The 17,122-nt window shown below is 52.0% G+C and overlaps 1 protein-coding gene across 1 annotated transcript in view; it reads left to right on the top strand.

Moving 5' to 3' along the window:
- The window catches only part of LOC144505324 (beta-1,3-galactosyltransferase 5-like), a 30,514-nt gene extending 22,393 nt beyond the window's left edge, over positions 1-8,121 (top strand). The window contains exons 2-3 of the mRNA XM_078231442.1: positions 1,212-1,292; positions 6,934-8,121. Of these exons, the coding sequence (XP_078087568.1) occupies positions 6,946-7,899 (954 nt within the window). The 5' untranslated portion in view covers positions 1,212-1,292; positions 6,934-6,945 and the 3' untranslated portion in view covers positions 7,900-8,121. The remainder of the gene's footprint in view (positions 1-1,211; positions 1,293-6,933) is intronic.
- The last annotated feature ends 9,001 nt before the right edge of the window (positions 8,122-17,122 follow it).

Raw genomic sequence — 17,122 nt, forward strand, 5'->3', positions numbered from 1 at the left:
TACCACAGTAGACCCCAGAAATATTAAAAAATGACATTTTCTTCAGACCTCCAACATCGAGAAAAAATGGTCTGTAATAATTCTAAATGACAGTTTCATTTTTTCAACCCATTTCCCAATGCTGACTATATTTTTCGAAGCACACAGAAATATTTCATTATTTGCACCAATCTTGAAAACATAGAAAAGTCTAAAAAATATTTAAAATTACATTTTCTTCACTCTGTGTCAAATGCCTTTTGGAAATCACCATCTGCACAGGTTTCCTTTTTCACACTTTGTTGTCAGCTCCAAGAATTTGGGTAGCACAGTGGTTAGCACTGCTGCCTCACAGCGCCAGGGACCCGGGTTCAATTCCCGGCTCGGGTCACTGTCGGTGTGGAGTTTGCACATTCTCCCCGTGTCTGCGTGGGTTTCTTCCGGGTGCTCCGGTTTCCTCCCACATTCCAAAGATGAGCAGGTTGGGTGGATTGGCCGTGCTAAATTTCCCCTTGATGTCCCAAGATGTGTAGATTAGGGGGACTAATTGGTTCATGTGGAATTACGGAGATAGGATCTAGGAACACAATAAGAGGAGTTGAGCATTCAGCCCCTCGATCCCGCTCTGCCATTCAATAAGATCATGGCTGATCTGTGTCCTGACCCCATGTACCTGCCCTGGGCCCATATCCCTCCATCCCCCTGCTCAATAAAACTGTGTCTGTCTCAGACTGAAAGCTCACAATTGAAGCAGCATCCACCGGCGTTTGAGGAAGAGAGTTCCAACCCTCCACCACTCTCTGCGGGTAGAAGTGTTTTCCAACAACTCTCCGCAATGGCTTGGCCCCAACGAGTGGCAACAGTTTCTCCTGATCCACCCTGTCCTTCCCTGGAAATATTTTGTAGATTTCTATCAGATCACCCCTCAACCTTCTGAATTGGAGACAATAAAGGGCTAATTTGTCTAATCTCTGCGTGTAACTGAACCCCTGAAGTCCAGGGATCATTCTTGTCAACCTGCGTTGAGCTCCCTCCAGGGTTGAACCATCCTTCCTAAGGAGTGGTGTCCACACTGCTCACAGGATTTTAATTGGGGTCTAACTAACTGGGCCTGGGTGGGACGGTCTGTCCGAGAGTCGATGCAGACTTGATGGGCTGAAAGGCCTCCTTCAGCACTCTCAGGATTCTATAATAAACTCTAATAAATTCATCAAATGCAATTTCTTTTTCAGGAAAGAATCGACTGATTGTATTCCGATTTTCTAAATGTTCTGGTGTGACACCCTGAAGATTAGCTCCAAACACATTCCCAAGTACAGATGATAGGTTAATCGGCCCGAAGTTTCCTGTTTTCTGTCTTCCTCCTTTCTTGAATTGAAGTGATCTCAATCGATTTGAAGTCTTCAAAATCCTTTGGATCTTCCCTAAATCTAAGGAATTCTGGAAATTATTATCAATGGATTCATTGCTTTGGCAACGATTCTCCTTTTCAGACCTTAGGATACAGGCCATCGGGTCCCTCTTCAGTGACCATGAATGTTTTTAGTTCCTTCTGCCCTGTTGCTCATTAATTTTCGATTATTCTCTCAATGCTTCATTGAACATAAGAACATAAGAAATAGGAGCAGGAGTAGGCCATCTAGCCCCTCGAGCCTGCCCCGCCATTCAATAAGATCATGGCTGATCTGAAGTGGATCAGTTCCACTTACCCGCCTGATCCCTATAACCCCGAATTCCCTTACCGATCAGGAACCCATCTATCCGCGATTTAAACATATTCAACGAGGTAGCCTCCACCACTTCAGTGGGCAGAGAATTCCAGAGATCCACCACCCTCTGAGAGAAGAAGTTCCTCCTCAACTCTGTCCTAAACTGACCCCCCTTTATTTTGAGGCTGTGCCCTCTAGTTCTGGTTTCCTTTCTAAGTGGAAAGAATCTCTCCATCTCTACCCTATCCAGCCCCTTCATTATCTTATAGGTCTCTATAAGATCACCCCTCAGCCTTCTAAACTCCAATGAGTACAAACCTAATCTGCTCAGTCTCTCCTCATAATCTACACCCCTCATCACCAGTATCAACCTGGTGAACCTTCTCTGCACTCCCTCCAAGGCCAATATATCCTTTCGCAAATAAGGGGACCAATACTACACACAGTATTCCAGCTGCGGCCTCACCAATGCCCTGTACAGATGCAGCAAGACTTCTCTGCTTTTATATTCTATCCCCCTCGCGATAAATGCCAACATCCCATTTGCCTTCTTGATCACCTGTTGTACTTGCAGACTGAGTTTTTGCGTCTCATGCACAAGGACCCCCAGGTCCCTCTGCACAGCAGCATGTTGTAATTTTTTTCCATTTAAATAATAATCCAATTTGCTATTATTTCTTCCAAAGTGATATTTTTTCTGTTTTATTTGTTCTGGGGACGTGAGCATTGCAAGCAAGACCACACAACCAGAAAAAGACTAATTTACACATACTCCCTGTTTTCTGTCAGCTAGCCAGCCCTCGATCTATACTAAGACCTGACCCCCCACCCCCATCCTCCGCTGCCAACTCCCCCGCCTCCATTTTATTTTCCTCAATAACCTTTCATGTGCCACCTTATCAAATGCCGTCTGGGAATCAAAGAAATCCAAGCCACCTGCTGAATGAAGAGGTTTTCCTTCATGTCAGTGTTAATATCCAGGTCAGAAACCCCTCGGTGTTTCATAAAGTCAGCCTAGAATTTTCCACTCTGAATTTGGCACGGGTAAGCATAAGATATTCCACCCCAGGTATGATTCGAATGACCCACCAGGGAGCTTCTCTCAAATAAAGTTTATTTTAGAGTACAGTTAACATGTATAGAAAGAAAATTAGCAATAACTTTTGCCAATTGCAAACAAGGTAAAAAGCTAAACTCTTCCAACACAAGCACCCCTACAAACATAAACCCCCATCCCAGGCTTTGTAGAATCATAGAATCCCTACAGTGCAGAAGGAGGCCATTCGGCCCATCGAGTCTGCACCGACCACAATCCCACCCAAGGCCTACTCCCGTAACCCCACATATTTACCCTGCTAATCCCCTGACTCTAGGGTCAATTTAGCAGGGCCAATCCACCTAACCCGCACATCTTTGGAGTGTGAGAGGGAACTGGAGCACCCGGAGGAAACCCACACGGACACGGGGAGAATGTGCAAACTCCACACAGACTGTGACCCGGAATTGAACCTGAGTCCCTGGCGCTGTGAGGCAGCGGTGCTAACCACTGAGCCACCGTGCTGCTGAAGACACAGCAAATATGTCTGCTCATGTGATGCTGGACTTGCAGCTTTTCAACACCTCCTGTGACTTAGTCTTTTGGATATAGTATTGGACCCCTCTGACGTCTCCGTCCTGTAGCTCCCAGCACACTTCGAGGTAGAGATAGAGCCATTGCCTTTCTCTGGCTTTTAGCTTGCGAACCACTTCAAGAGACAGAGGCACGCCTTGCCTCTAGTTACTAGCTAGCCGGCCATTAAGAGCTAAATTTCCAATACCAGGGAGAGACACCCAAATACTGTTTGCAGCCTGTAGTCCAGACAGCTTCTAACCCACCAAACTGAAAGTAAAGTTCGCCTGTGAGAAAAGAAACTGTCCCACCTGATCTGTCAATCATTCTCCCCCCAACAATTCAAAAGGGTCATAAACTCCAGGACAGTGCGTTAGGCCAAATTAAAAATAAACAAAAAGCCTATTATATGACTCTAGCAATAATAAAGGACAGACAGCTCGGTGCCTGTATATAACTGTAGAGAACACGCTTAAAATGCATTTCTTAAAGGCACAGTACCGTCACATTGTTGCTTCTTTTACCAAAGTTAAATTGATTTTCACTGAGCTTCCCATCAATGGGAACAGTTTCTCCCTCCATCCACTCTGTCTAGACTCCTCATAACTTGGAACACCTCGATCTAATCTCCTCTTAAGCTCCATCTCTCCAAGGAGAATATTCCCAACATCTCCAGTCCATGTGACTGAAATTCCTCACATTCTGATGAACCATTCTTGTGAAGCTTTACTCTCTAATGCTGTCGCATCCTTCCTCAGACATAGTGACCTGAACCAGTGATTGATGCAGACTCATTACCAATTCCTTTTAGAATTCTCTATAGTAAAGCAAAGATCCCTATTTCTGCATTGACCCCTCTCTCAACCTGTCCTATAACCTTCAATCGTTTCTGCACATTAGCCCCAGGTCGCTCTGCACCCCTTTATTAATTTGATTTTATATTGTCTCTCCCTGCCCTCCCTGACGAGATGAAACATTTCACACGTCTCCATCTTCATCTCTAACTTGTTCACCCGTTCCATCAACCTGTTTAGTTTGATTGAAGTTTTTCACCAGCCTCCTTAGAGTTCATGATATTTCTAAATTTGTACTATCCACAGATTTCCAGATTGTACACTCTGTTCACTAAAGTCTAGATCATTAAAATATCCCAGGGAGAGCAGGGGGCTGCCAACACCAAGCCCTGGGAAATCTCGCTCTAAAACCTCCTCCAGTAACAAACCACAACCATTCACCCTCTGCTTCCTGTCACTTACCAATTTTTATCCATGTTGTTCCTGTCCTTTTTAATCACCGACATTGCTCACAAGGCTGTTGTATGGCACTTTACCAAATGTCTTCTGCCGCATTATCCTCATCAACTCTCACTGCCCCCTCATCGCAAATCTCAAGCGAGTTAATTAAATACAACTGGCCCTTGGAAAATCCACGCTGGCTTTTCTCATCTAACCTGCATTCAGCCGTCGGATTGTGGGTTTTGGCCTGAATTATTGCTTCTAGAAGTTTCCCCACCGCCGTGGTTAAACTGATTGGCTTCTAGTTGCTAGGTTGGTCCTTCCATCCTTTTTCTGAACACAGATGTAACATTTGCAATTTTTCCGTCTCCTGGCACCCCACCGGAGTTTCAGGAAAATGATAGCCAGTGCCTCCGCAATTTCCATTCTCACTTCCCTCAGTGGTCCGTGGATGGATCTCATCTGATCCTGTTTTCCTGAGCAACACCATTCCAATACCTCCTCATATCATTGGATAAAAGCAAATTACTGCGGATGCTGGAATCTTGACAAAGGGTCATCTGGACTCGAGTTCTTTCCTCTCTTTACGGATGCTGCCAGACCTGCTGAGATTTTCCAGCATTTTCCCTTTTGGCTCCTCATATCATTTTTATCTGAACAAGTATCTCAACTAACTCCTGTTTCACTATGACGCGGACAGTATCTTCTCCCTTGGTAAAGACAGATGTAAAATACTCTTTAGTGCCTCAGTCTTTTTGCCCTGTCTCCCTGAGTAGATGCAGCATTTTCCTGAATCAATCCCACTCCTCCTTTTACCACCCTTTTACTGGATGCATCAATAGGAGACTTTTGGACTCCATATTATGTTTGATTGAGCTGTTTATGATGCTTAAGGATGTCAATAATGACAATAGAAAGTATTTCCTCTCATGAGGGGATTCCGAACAAAACAAGGTACAAAACCTTTCACTGAGAACTCGGTCAGTGGGGTTGTTGGGCTGCCTGAGTCTGCATCAACACAATCTTAAACCGAAAAGCAGCATATAGCAAAATTCTGCGGATGCTGGAAATAGAACAAGGAGCAGAGAACAAAGAAAATTACAGCACAGGAACAGGCCCTTCGGCCCTCCAAGCCTGCATCCACCATGCTGCCCAACTGAACTAAAACCCCCTACCCTTCCAGGGACCATATCCCTCTATTCCCATCCTATTCGATATACGATAAATGGCAGAACCATAAAGGGTGTAGATACGCAGAGGGACCTGGGTGTGCAAGTCCACAGATCCTTGAAGGTGACGTCACAGGTGGAGAAGGTAGTGAATAAGGCATATGGCATGCTTGCCTTTATAGGACAGGGCATAGAGTATAAAAGTTGGGGTCTGATGTTGCAGTTGTATAGAACGTTGGTTCGGCCGCATTTGGAATACTGCGTCCAGTTCTGGTCGCCACACTACCAGAAGGACGTGGAGGCTTTAGAGAGAGTACAGAGGAGGTTTACCAGGATGTTGCCTGGTATGGAAGGGCTTAGTTATGAGGAGAGATTGGGTAAACTGGGGTTGTTCTCACTGGAAAGACGGAGGATGAGGGGTGACCTAATAGAGGTGTATAAAATTATGAAAGGCATAGATAGGGTGAACGGTGGGAAGCTTTTTCCCAGGTCGGTGGTGACGTTCATGAGGGTTCATAGGTTCAAGGTGAAGGGGGGGAGGTTTAACATGGATATCAGAAGGACCTATTTTATGCAGAGGGTGGTGGGGAGCTGGAATGCGCTGCCGGGCAAGGTGGTGGAGGCGGACACACTGGGAACGTTTAAGACTTATCTAGATAGCCACATGAACGGAGTGGGAATGGAGGGATACAAAAGAATGGTCCAGTTTGGACCAGGGAGCGGCGCGGGCTTGGAGGGCCGAAGGGCCTGTTTCTGTGCCGTATTGTTCTTTGTTCTATTCATGTATTTGTCCAGACGCCCCTTAAAAGTCACTATCGTATCCGCTTCCACTACCTTCCCCGGCAGCGAGTTCCAGGCACCCACCACCCTCTGTGTAAAAAACTCGCCTCGTACATCTCCTTTAAACCTTGCCCCTCGCACCTTAAACTTGTGCCCTCTAAAAAATTGTGTCTTCCACCCTGGGAAAAAGCTTCTGACTGTCCACTCTGTCCATGCCTCTCATAATCTTGTAGACTTCTATCAGGTCGCCCCTCAACCTCCGTCGCTCCAGTGAGAACAAATAGGAAATAAAGACAGAAAACCCTGGATTAACTCAGCCGCTCTGACAGCACCTGTGGAGAGAGAAACACAATTAATGTTCTGCATTTGTTGACCTTTCTACAGAACTGAGAAGTGTTTTCTTTTGAATTTTGGACCCCACCAAATTCAACTTTATTTATTTTATTTTACAGGCGACTCAGAGCATGAAGAGAATTTTTGGTGAAGGTTGTGCCAAATTTCTGCCAAAAAGGAGATGTTTTTTGTTCCTTGTCCCCTCGTTGCTGATATTTATGATACTTGGATATTTAAGCAAGTACAGGGTTGACTTTTTGCATTTGATGAAGTTTAATGACCACTCCTTCCTCATGCTGCCCAACAGCAGCTGTGACACCAATCCCCCATTCCTGGTCCTTCTGGTCACCAGTGCCCAGGACCTGTTGGAAGCTCGCTCGGCCATTCGGCAGACATGGGGGAGAGAGCGGACAACCCATGGCCAGAGGGTGGTGACCTACTTCCTGCTGGGGTACAGCCGAGAGCATCAGGAGCAGCTGCTGAAAGAAAGTTCACTGCACAAGGACATCATCCAGAAAAATTTCACCGACTCTTATTACAACCTGACCACCAAGGTACTGATGGGGCTGGAGTGGGTGAACCGATTCTGTCCGTCCACCTCCTTCGTGATGAAGACCGATTCCGACATGTTTGTCAACCCGGATTATCTGACCGAGCTCTTGTTGGGAAAGAATCGCAAGGACTTCTTCACCGGCTTTATCATGAGGGGTAATGGACCCATCAGGGACAAAAACTGTAAATGGTACGCCAGTGAACAGGAATATCCTCAGAATAGCTATCCACCATTCTGTTCTGGCACTGGGTACGTGCTTTCGACCGATGTTGCCAATCGAGTCTTGAATATTTCCAGTTTCGTCCCACACTTTAAACTGGAGGATGTTTACGTCGGGCTGTGCTTGGCGAAGTTGAAGATTGATCCTGTGGAAATCCACTCGGAGCGAAAGTTCTTCAATGGAAAGGTGTCATTTTCTGTTTGTGGTTTTCGGAAACTCGTCACCTCTCACGGGGTGAATCCCTCTGAGCTGCTGAGCAACTGGAAATCACTGGAGGATGCAGCAGATAAGCGTTGCCCTGGAGACAGGTGAAGGAGGGAGGCCATTTTGAAGAGGCCTCACTTCCCACAATTCCTGTGCTGTTCAGCATCATGACAACCTTGTAAGGTCCCCTCATCGTGCTGATACTATTTGGAAAATACTCAATGTACTGCCAGAACTGTCTGTACAGATGCTTTCACATGTTTCTCAGATGAGACAGAGTGTTTAATTTAACTCTCCACTGTAAGAAATTCTCTCTCTGAACACATTCCCTCTTCTCCCTTCACATAATGGAAGCGGCCTGTATGGAGTGGCCTTGCTGTAATTACACCCTCCCCCCAGTGATGGTGCTGTTGAGCCTCAGTTTGTTATCTATACCACAGAGAAATAGACGTGTGTATGGGTGGCACGGTGGCGCAGTGGTTAGCACGGCTGCCTCACAGCGCCAGGGACCCGGGTTCAATTCCCGGCTTGGGTCACTGCCTGTGTGGAGTTTGCGCATTCTCCCTCTGTGTGCGTGAGTTTCCTCCAGGTGTCTGAAAGATTCCCCAGGTTAGATGGATTGGCCTTGGTTAATGCACGGGGATAGGTGGACAGTTGGTAAAATGTGCTTTCGGAGAGTCGGTGTAGGATTGATGGGCTGAATGGATTCTTCTTCACTGTCAGGGTTCTGTGGTTCTATGACTGTTGGCCAAAGGGTCACATAGTGGTTTCCAGCTTTGGTAAGGAGGTAGAGTGGGGTGGGGTGGGTGAGAGAGGGTGAGTGTGTGTGTGTGAAGGGGAGAAGGGTGAGCTTGTGTGTGATAGAGGGCGAGTGTGGATGTAAGAGCAGGGCGGAGGGGAGGGGGGCGTTGGTGGTGAAAGGCAGTGTGTGTGAGCGAGAAGGGTGAGTGTGTGTGAGAGAGAGAGTGTGGGGGGTGAGGGTGTGTGTGTGTGTGAGGGAGAGAATTTGTGTGTGTGAGGGGGGGTGAGTGAATGAGTGTGTGTGAGGGGGGGTGAGTGTGTGGGGGGGGCGATGGTGGTGTGTGTGTGTGTGTGTGTGTGTGTGTGTGAGGGGGGGGAGTGTGTGTGTGGGGAGCGAGTGTGTAGGGGGGGCGATGGTGGTGTGTGTGTGAGGGGGGGGTGACTGTGTGTGTGGGGAGCGAGTGTGTAGGGGAGGGTGCGATGGTGGTGAGTGTGTGTGTGTGAGGGGGGGGTGAGTGAGTGTGTGAGGGGGGGTGAGTGTGTGTGTGAGGGGGGGTGAGTGTGTGTGTGAGGGGGGGTGAGTGTGTGTGTGGGGAGCGAGTGTGTAGGGGAGGCGATGGTGGTGTGTGTGTGAGGGGGGGGGTGAGTGTGTGTGTGGGGAGCGAGTGTGTAGGGGGGGCGATGGTGGTGTGTGTGTGAGGGGGGTGTGTGTGTGGGGAGCGAGTGTGTAGGGGGGGCGATGGTGGTGTGTGTGTGAGGGGGGGGGTGAGTGTGTGTGTGGGGAGCGAGTGTGTAGGGGGAGGGTGCGATGGTGGTGAGTGTGTGTGTGTGAGGGGGGGGGTGAGTGTGTGTGTGTGGGGGGGGGTGAGTGTGTGTGTGTGGGGGGGGGTGAGTGTGTGTGTGTGGGGGGGGTGAGTGTGTGTGTGAGGGGGGGTGAGTGTGTGTGTGAGGGGGGGTGAGTGTGTGTGTGGGGAGCGAGTGTGTAGGGGGGGCGATGGTGTTGTGTGTGTGAGGGGGGGGGTGAGTGTGTGTGTGGGGAGCGAGTGTGTAGGGGGAGGGTGCGATGGTGGTGAGTGGGTGTGTGTGAGGGGGGGTGAGTGTGTGTGTGTGTGTGGGGGGGGTGAGTGTGTGTGTGTGTGGGGGGGTGAGTGTGTGTGTGTGTGTGTGAGGGGGGGTGAGTGTGTGTGTGAGGGGGGTGAGTGTGTGTGAGGGGGGGTGAGTGTGTGTGTGAGGGGGATGAGTGTGTGTGTGAGGGGGGTGAGTGAGTGTGTGAGGGTGGATGAGTGTGTGTGTGAGGGGGGGTGAGTGTGTGGGGAGCGAATGTGTAGGGGGGGCGATGGGGGGGGTGAGTGTGTGTGTGTGAGGGGGGGTGAGTGTGTGTGTGTGTGAGGGGGGGTGAGTGTGTGTGTGAGGGGGGGTGAGTGTGTGTGTGAGGGGGGGGTGAGTGTGTGTGTGAGGGGGGGTGAGTGTGTGTGTGAGGGGGGGTGAGTGTGTGGGGAGCGAATGTGTAGGGGGGGCGATGGGGGGGGTGAGTGTGTGTGTGTGTGGGGGGGGTGAGTGTGTGTGTGTGAGGGGGGGGGGTGAGTGTGTGTGTGTGAGGGGGGGGGGTGAGTGTGTGTGTGAGGGGGGGGGTGAGTGTGTGTGTGAGGGGGGGTGAGTGTGTGTGTGAGGGGGGGTGAGTGTGTGTGTGAGGGGGGGTGTGTGTGTGGGGAGCGAGTGTGTAGGGGGAGGCGATGGTGGTGTGTGTGTGAGGGGGGGGGTGAGTGTGTCTGTGAGGGGGGGGTGAGTGTGTGTGTGAGGGGGGGTGAGTGTGTGTGTGAGGGGGGGGTGAGTGTGTGTGTGAGGGGAGGGTGAGTGTGTGTGTGAGGGGGGGGTGAGTGTGTGTGTGAGGGGGGGGTGAGTGTGTGTGTGAGGGGGGGTGAGTGTGTGTGTGAGGGGGGGTGAGTGTGTGTGTGAGGGGGGTTGAGTGTGTGTGTGAGGGGGGGTGAGTGTGTGGGGAGCGAGTGTGTAGGGGGAGGCGATGGTGGTGTGTGTGTGAGGGGGGGTGAGTGTGTGTGTGTGAGGGGGGGGTGAGTGTGTGTGTGTGAGGGGGGGTGAGTGTGTGTGTGTGAGGGGGGGTGAGTGTGTGTGTGTGAGGGGGGTGAGTGTGTGTGTGTGAGGGGGGGTGAGTGTGTGTGTGTGAGGGGGGGGTGAGTGTGTGTGTGTGAGGGGGGGTGAGTGTGTGTGTGTGAGGGGGGGGTGAGTGTGTGTGTGTGAGGGGGGGTGAGTGTGTGTGTGTGAGGGGGGGTGAGTGTGTGTGTGAGGGGGGGTGAGTGTGTGTGTGAGGGGGGGTGAGTGTGTGTGTGAGGGGGGGTGAGTGTGTGTGTGTGAGGGGGGGTGAGTGTGTGTGTGAGGGGGGGTGAGTGTGTGTGTGAGGGGGGGTGAGTGTGTGTGTGAGGGGGGGTGTGTGTGTGGGGAGCGAGTGTGTAGGGGGAGGCGATGGTGGTGTGTGTGTGAGGGGGGGTGAGTGTGTGTGTGAGGGGGGGGGTGAGTGTGTGTGTATGAGCGGGGGGTGAGTGTGTGTGTGTGAGGGGGGGTGAGTGTGTGTGTGAGGGGGGGTGAGTGTGTGTGTGAGGGGGGTGAGTGTGTGTGTGAGGGGGCGTGAGTGTGTGTGTGAGGGGGGTGAGTGTGTGTGTGAGGGGGGGTGTGTGTGTGGGGAGCGAGTGTGTAGGGGGAGGCGATGGTGGTGTGTGTGTGAGGGGGGGGTGAGTGTGTGTGTGTGAGGGGGGGTGAGTGTGTGTGTGAGGGGGGGTGAGTGTGTGTGTGAGGGGGGTGAGTGTGTGTGTGAGGGGGGGTGAGTGTGTGTGTGAGGGGGGTGAGTGTGTGTGTGTGAGGGGGGGTGAGTGTGTGTGTGAGGGGGGGTGAGTGTGTGTGTGAGGGGGGTGAGTGTGTGTGTGAGGGGGGTGTGTGTGTGGGGAGCGAGTGTGTAGGGGGGGCGATGGTGGTGTGTGTGTGAGGGGGGGTGAGTGTGTGTGTGAGGGGGGGTGAGTGTGTGTGTGAGGGGGGTGTGTGTGTGGGGAGCGAGTGTGTAGGGGGGGCGATGGTGGTGTGTGTGTGAGGGGGGGTGAGTGTGTGTGAGGGGAGCGAGTGTGTAGGCAGGGGGGCGATGGTGGTGAGTGTGTGTTTGTGTGTGTGTGTGAGGGGGGGGGTGAGTGTGTGTGTGTGTGAGAGGGGGTGAGTGTGTGTGTGTGAGGGGGCGGTGAGTGTGTGTGTGTGTGAGAGGGGGTGAGTGTGTGTGTGAGGGGGCGGTGAGTGTGTGTGTGTGAGGGGGCGGTGAGTGTGTGTGTGTGTGTGAGGGGGCGGTGAGTGTGTGTGTGAGGGGGGGTGAGTGTGTGTGTGTGAGGGGGCGGTGAGTGTGTGTGTGGGGAGCGAGTGTGTAGGGGGGGCGATGGGGGTGAGTGTGTGTGTGAGGGGGGGGGTGAGTGTGTGTGTGAGGGGGGGGTGAGTGTGTGTGTGAGGGGGGGGTGAGTGTGTGTGTGAGGGGGGGTGAGTGTGTGTGTGTGAGGGGGCGGTGAGTGTGTGTGTGGGGAGCGAGTGTGTAGGGGGGGCGATGGGGGTGAGTGTGTGTGTGAGGGGGGGTGAGTGTGTAGGGGGGGCGATGGGGGTGAGTGTGTGTGTGAGGGGGGGTGAGTGTGTGTGTGAGGGGGGGGTGAGTGTGTGTGTGAGGGGGGGTGAGTGTGTGTGTGTGAGGGGGCGGTGAGTGTGTGTGTGGGGAGCGAGTGTGTAGGGGGGGCGATGGGGGTGAGTGTGTGTGTGAGGGGGGGTGAGTGTGTAGGGGGGGCGATGGGGGTGAGTGTGTGTGTGAGGGGGGGGTGAGTGTGTAGGGGGGGCGATGGGGGTGGGTGTGTGTGTGAGGGGTGGTGAGTGTGTAGGGGGGGCGATGGGGGTGAGTGTGTGTGTGAGGGGGGGTGAGTGTGTAGGGGGGGCGATGGGGGTGAGTGTGTGTGTGAGGGGGGGGTGAGTGTGTGTGTGAGGGGGGGGTGAGTGTGTAGGGGGGGCGATGGGGGTGAGTGTGTAGGGGGGGCGATGGGGGTGAGTGTGTGTGTGAGGGGGGGTGAGTCTGTAGGGGGGGGCGATGGGGGTGAGTGTGTGTGTGAGGGGGGGTGAGTGTGTAGGGGGGGCGATGGGGGTGAGTGTGTGTGTGAGGGGGGGGTGAGTGTGTAGGGGGGGCGATGGGGGTGAGTGTGTGTGTGAGGGGGGGTGAGTGTGTGGGGGGGGCGATGGGGGCGAGTGTGTGTGTGAGGGGGCGGTGAGTGTGTAGGGGGGGCGATGGGGGTGAGTGTGTGTGTGAGGGGGGGGTGAGTGTGTGTGTGAGGGGGGGTGGGTGTGTGTGTGAGGGGGGGGTGAGTGTGTAGGGGGGGGCGGTGAGTGTGTGTGTGGGGGGGGGTGAGTGTGTGTGTGAGGGGGGGTGAGTGTGTGTGTGTGAGGGGGCGGTGAGTGTGTGTGTGGGGAGCGAGTGTGTAGGGGGGGCGATGGGGGTGAGTGTGTGTGTGAGGGGGGGGTGAGTGTGTGTGTGAGGGGGGGGTGAGTGTGTGTGTGAGGGGGGGTGAGTGTGTAGGGGGGGGCGATGGGGGTGAGTGTGTGTGTGAGGGGGGGGCGAGTGTGTAGGGGGGGCGATGGGGGTGAGTGTGTGTGTGAGGGGGGGGTGAGTGTGTAGGGGGGGCGATGGGGGTGAGTGTGTGTGTGAGGGGGGGGCGAGTGTGTAGGGGGGGGCGATGGGGGTGGGTGTGTGTGTGAGGGGGGGTGAGTGTGTAGGGGGGGCGATGGGGGTGAGTGTGTGTGTGAGGGGGGGTGAGTGTGTAGGGGGGGCGATGGGGGTGAGTGTGTGTGTGAGGGGGGGTGAGTGTGTAGGGGGGGCGATGGGGGTGAGTGTGTGTGTGAGGGGGGGTGAGTGTGTGTGTGAGGGGGGGGTGAGTGTGTGTGTGAGGGGGGGGTGAGTGTGTAGGGGGGGCGATGGGGGTGAGTGTGTGTGTGAGGGGGGGTGAGTGTGTAGGGGGGGCGATGGGGGTGAGTGTGTGTGTGAGGGGGGGTGAGTGTGTAGGGGGGGCGATGGGGGTGAGTGTGTGTGTGAGGGGGGGTGAGTGTGTAGGGGGGGCGATGGGGGTGAGTGTGTGTGTGAGGGGGGGTGAGTGTGTAGGGGGGGGCGATGGGGGTGAGTGTGTGTGTGAGGGGGATGAGTGTGTAGGGGGGGGCGATGGGGGTGAGTGTGTGTGTGAGGGGGGGGTGAGTGTGTAGGGGGGGCGATGGGGGTGAGTGTGTGTGTGAGGGGGGGGTGAGTGTGTAGGGGGGGCGATGGGGGTGAGTGTGTATGTGAGGGGGGGGTGAGTGTGTAGGGGGGGCGATGGGGGTGAGTGTGTGTGTGAGGGGGGGGTGAGTGTGTAGGGGGGGCGATGGGGGTGAGTGTGTGTGTGAGGGGGGGGTGAGTGTGTAGGGGGGGCGATGGGGGTGAGTGTGTGTGTGAGGGGGGGGTGAGTGTGTAGGGGGGGCGATGGGGGTGAGTGTGTGTGAGGGGGGGGTGAGTGTGTAGGGGGGGCGATGGGGGTGAGTGTGTGAGGGGGGGGTGAGTGTGTGTGTGAGGGGGGGGTGAGTGTGTGTGGTAAGAGAACCCACTTTTCTGCATCACTCCCTCCATTAAAAATGACAGAAGGTTAAGACTTAATTATTTATGTAACAAGATAATTTTTAATGATCTCCAGATTACTCGCTGCTAAAGTGGCTGCAGCGACCAGGGGTTGGTGCTAAGGGGCATTGGGAGGGTGGCCTGGCCATGGGGTTAATGTGAGGGGCCTCGGTAGCTTGTTCCTGCGTGCCTCTTACTGTTTCCTGATGTATGGACAGATAAAGCTGGAAAAGACTCGTTTGTATTTGATTTCTGTGATCAGACCTATCTTACAGCAGGAAAAAAAGGGGGGGTTCAGCATCATGAGAAGGCTCTCGGGAGGTTCCACGGTTCGGAAGGTTTGGGGAACCCCTGTCTCTAGACCAGGCCATCCTGTCCTACACTCCACTCCACTCCAGAGCGAGCAGTTGTGCTGAAACCCGAGTGGCTGCTTGAAGGAGGACACTCACTGTGAAAGCTGCAGACTGGGAACAGCCAATGGGTTAATATGAAAACTGGAGAGAAAGAAACGCCAGAGAAACATTTCAGGGCCCAACGTGACAAGCTGACAGGCGCGTCGTGTTCTGTATCTCAGTGAGTGGAATCAGTCTTTTTAGATCTCACTTTCACACCGAATTTTAACTGCTGGACTCATTGGGCAGGATTTTCCACCCGTTCTTGCCTGTTATGAAGGGGGAAGTTGATCTCCTCTCTGAGAACAACCACTCAAAGAGAAGTACCTCGCTTCACAATCTCTTAAAGAGGGTCGCTTCAGCAACTTTTACTGGTAAACTCTGAATCTCTATCTGAGACTCTCTGTAAAATCAGCAAGTAACACTTTATTTATCTGACTGATAATGAACAGATTAACTGAACTATTAACAAACCAAATTAAAACACTATTCTCTTGGGAAGCTGTTCGGATAATTACAATTCCCACTTCTCAACAAAAAAATTGAATTTTTAATCACTCTCAAATTTCAACCAGGTTTTATTTTCCGGAAATGGAAACATAGAAGATAGGAGCAGGAGGAGGCCATTCGGCCCTTCGAGCCTGTTCCCCCATTCATCACCATCATGGCTGATCGTCCAATTCAATAGCCTAATCCTGCTTTCTCCCCATAACCTCTGATCCCGTTCGCCCCAAGTGCTATATCCAGCCACCTCTTGAATACATTCAATGTTTTGGCATCAACTACTTCCTGTGGTAATGAATTCCACAGGCTCACCACTCTCTGGGTGAAGAAATGTCTCCTCATCTCCGTCCTAAATGGTCTACCCTGAATCCTCAGACTGTGACCCCTGGTCTGGACTCCCCCCACCATCGGGAACATCCTCCCTGCATCTACCCTGTCTGGTCCTGTTGGAATTTTATAAGCCTCTATGAGATCCCCCCTCATTCGTCTGAAGTCCAGCAAAAACAATCCCAACCTAGTCAATCTCTCCTCATGCATCAGTCCCGCCATCCCCGGATCTTCTGTCTTCTTTGCTGACTTCTTCTGTCTCCACTATTGAGATGAGGCTTTCTTTTAAGACATAAATGTGGCTGTTACGCTGGTTGTTGTTGTTGTTTGTATGTGTCTCTCTCAAGCTGTGAGCTGTGGCAGAGGCTGGCTGACCCTCTGGAGCTGGGAGCTGGCTCTTATACTCCTGGTGACACACCAAAACCCCCACAATAGGATTGGTTTACCAAAACATCAAATACAAATCTGATAGGCTGCTGTTAATAAAAGATAATATCAGGGTAGTAGTGAGGGATGACACAGGCTCTAAGGAACAAAACGTGGATTCGTTATGGGTAGAGATAAGGAATAGTAGGGGGAGAAAGACACTAGTAGGCATGGTCTATAGGCCCCCAAATAATAATGTTGAGATGGGGAGGGCTATAAACAAACAAATAATGGATGCGTGCAAAAACGGAACGGCAATAATCATGGGGGACTTCAACCTGCATATTGATTGGCTGACTCAAGTTGGAAGGGGTGGGATGGAGGAAGAGTTCTTAGAATGCTGTCGGGATAGTTACCTTGAACAATATGTTACAGAACCGACGAGGGAACGAGTTATCTCAGATCTGGTAATGTGTAACGAGGTAGGTAGAATTAAGGATGTTCTTGTGAAGGACCCTCTTGGGTCAAGTGATCACAATATGGTCGAATTTCTGATACAAATGGAAGAGGAGAAAGTAGGGTCCCAAACCACTGTCCTCTGTTTGAACAGAGGGAAGTACGATAGGATGAGGGCTGAATTGGCTAAGGTGGACTGGGAGAGCAGACTGGTAGGTAGGACAGCGGAGGTACAGTGGAGGATTTTTAAGGAGATCCTTTTCAGTACTCAGCAACAATATATTCTGCTGATAAAGAAGGGATGTAAGAAAAGGGATAACCAGCCGTGGATAACGAAGGAAATTGAGAGTATTAAATTAAAGACCGATGCGTACAGAGTGGCCAAAAATAGTGGAGAATTGGAAGATTGGGAAAACTTTAAGAGACAACTAAGAAAGCGATAAAGAAAGGAAAGATAGGTTATGAAGCTAGGCTAGCTCGAAATATAAAAAAATGATAGTAAAAGCTTTTACAAATATATAAAAAGGAATAGAGTGGCAAGAGTGAATGTTGGACCCTTGGAGGACGAGAGGGGGGATTTAATAATGGGAAATGAGGAAATGGCTGAAACTTTAAATAAGTTTTTTGTGTCGGTCTTCACGGTGGAAGACACAAATAGTTTACCGAATATTAACGATAGAGGGTTGGTAGGAGGAGAGGTACTCAATACAATTAATGTTACCAGGGAAGCAGTGCTTGGTAGACTAACGGGACTGAAGGTGGACAAGTCCCTGGGCCCGGATGGAATGCATCCCAGGGTACTGAAAGAAATGTCAGAGGTAATAGCGGATGCGTTAGTGGTTATTTATCAAAATTCGTTGGGTTCTGGGGTAGTGCCGGCGGATTG

Source organism: Mustelus asterias, chromosome 16 (genome assembly GCF_964213995.1).
Source record: "Mustelus asterias chromosome 16, sMusAst1.hap1.1, whole genome shotgun sequence".
Taxonomy (NCBI): Eukaryota; Metazoa; Chordata; class Chondrichthyes; order Carcharhiniformes; family Triakidae; genus Mustelus; species Mustelus asterias.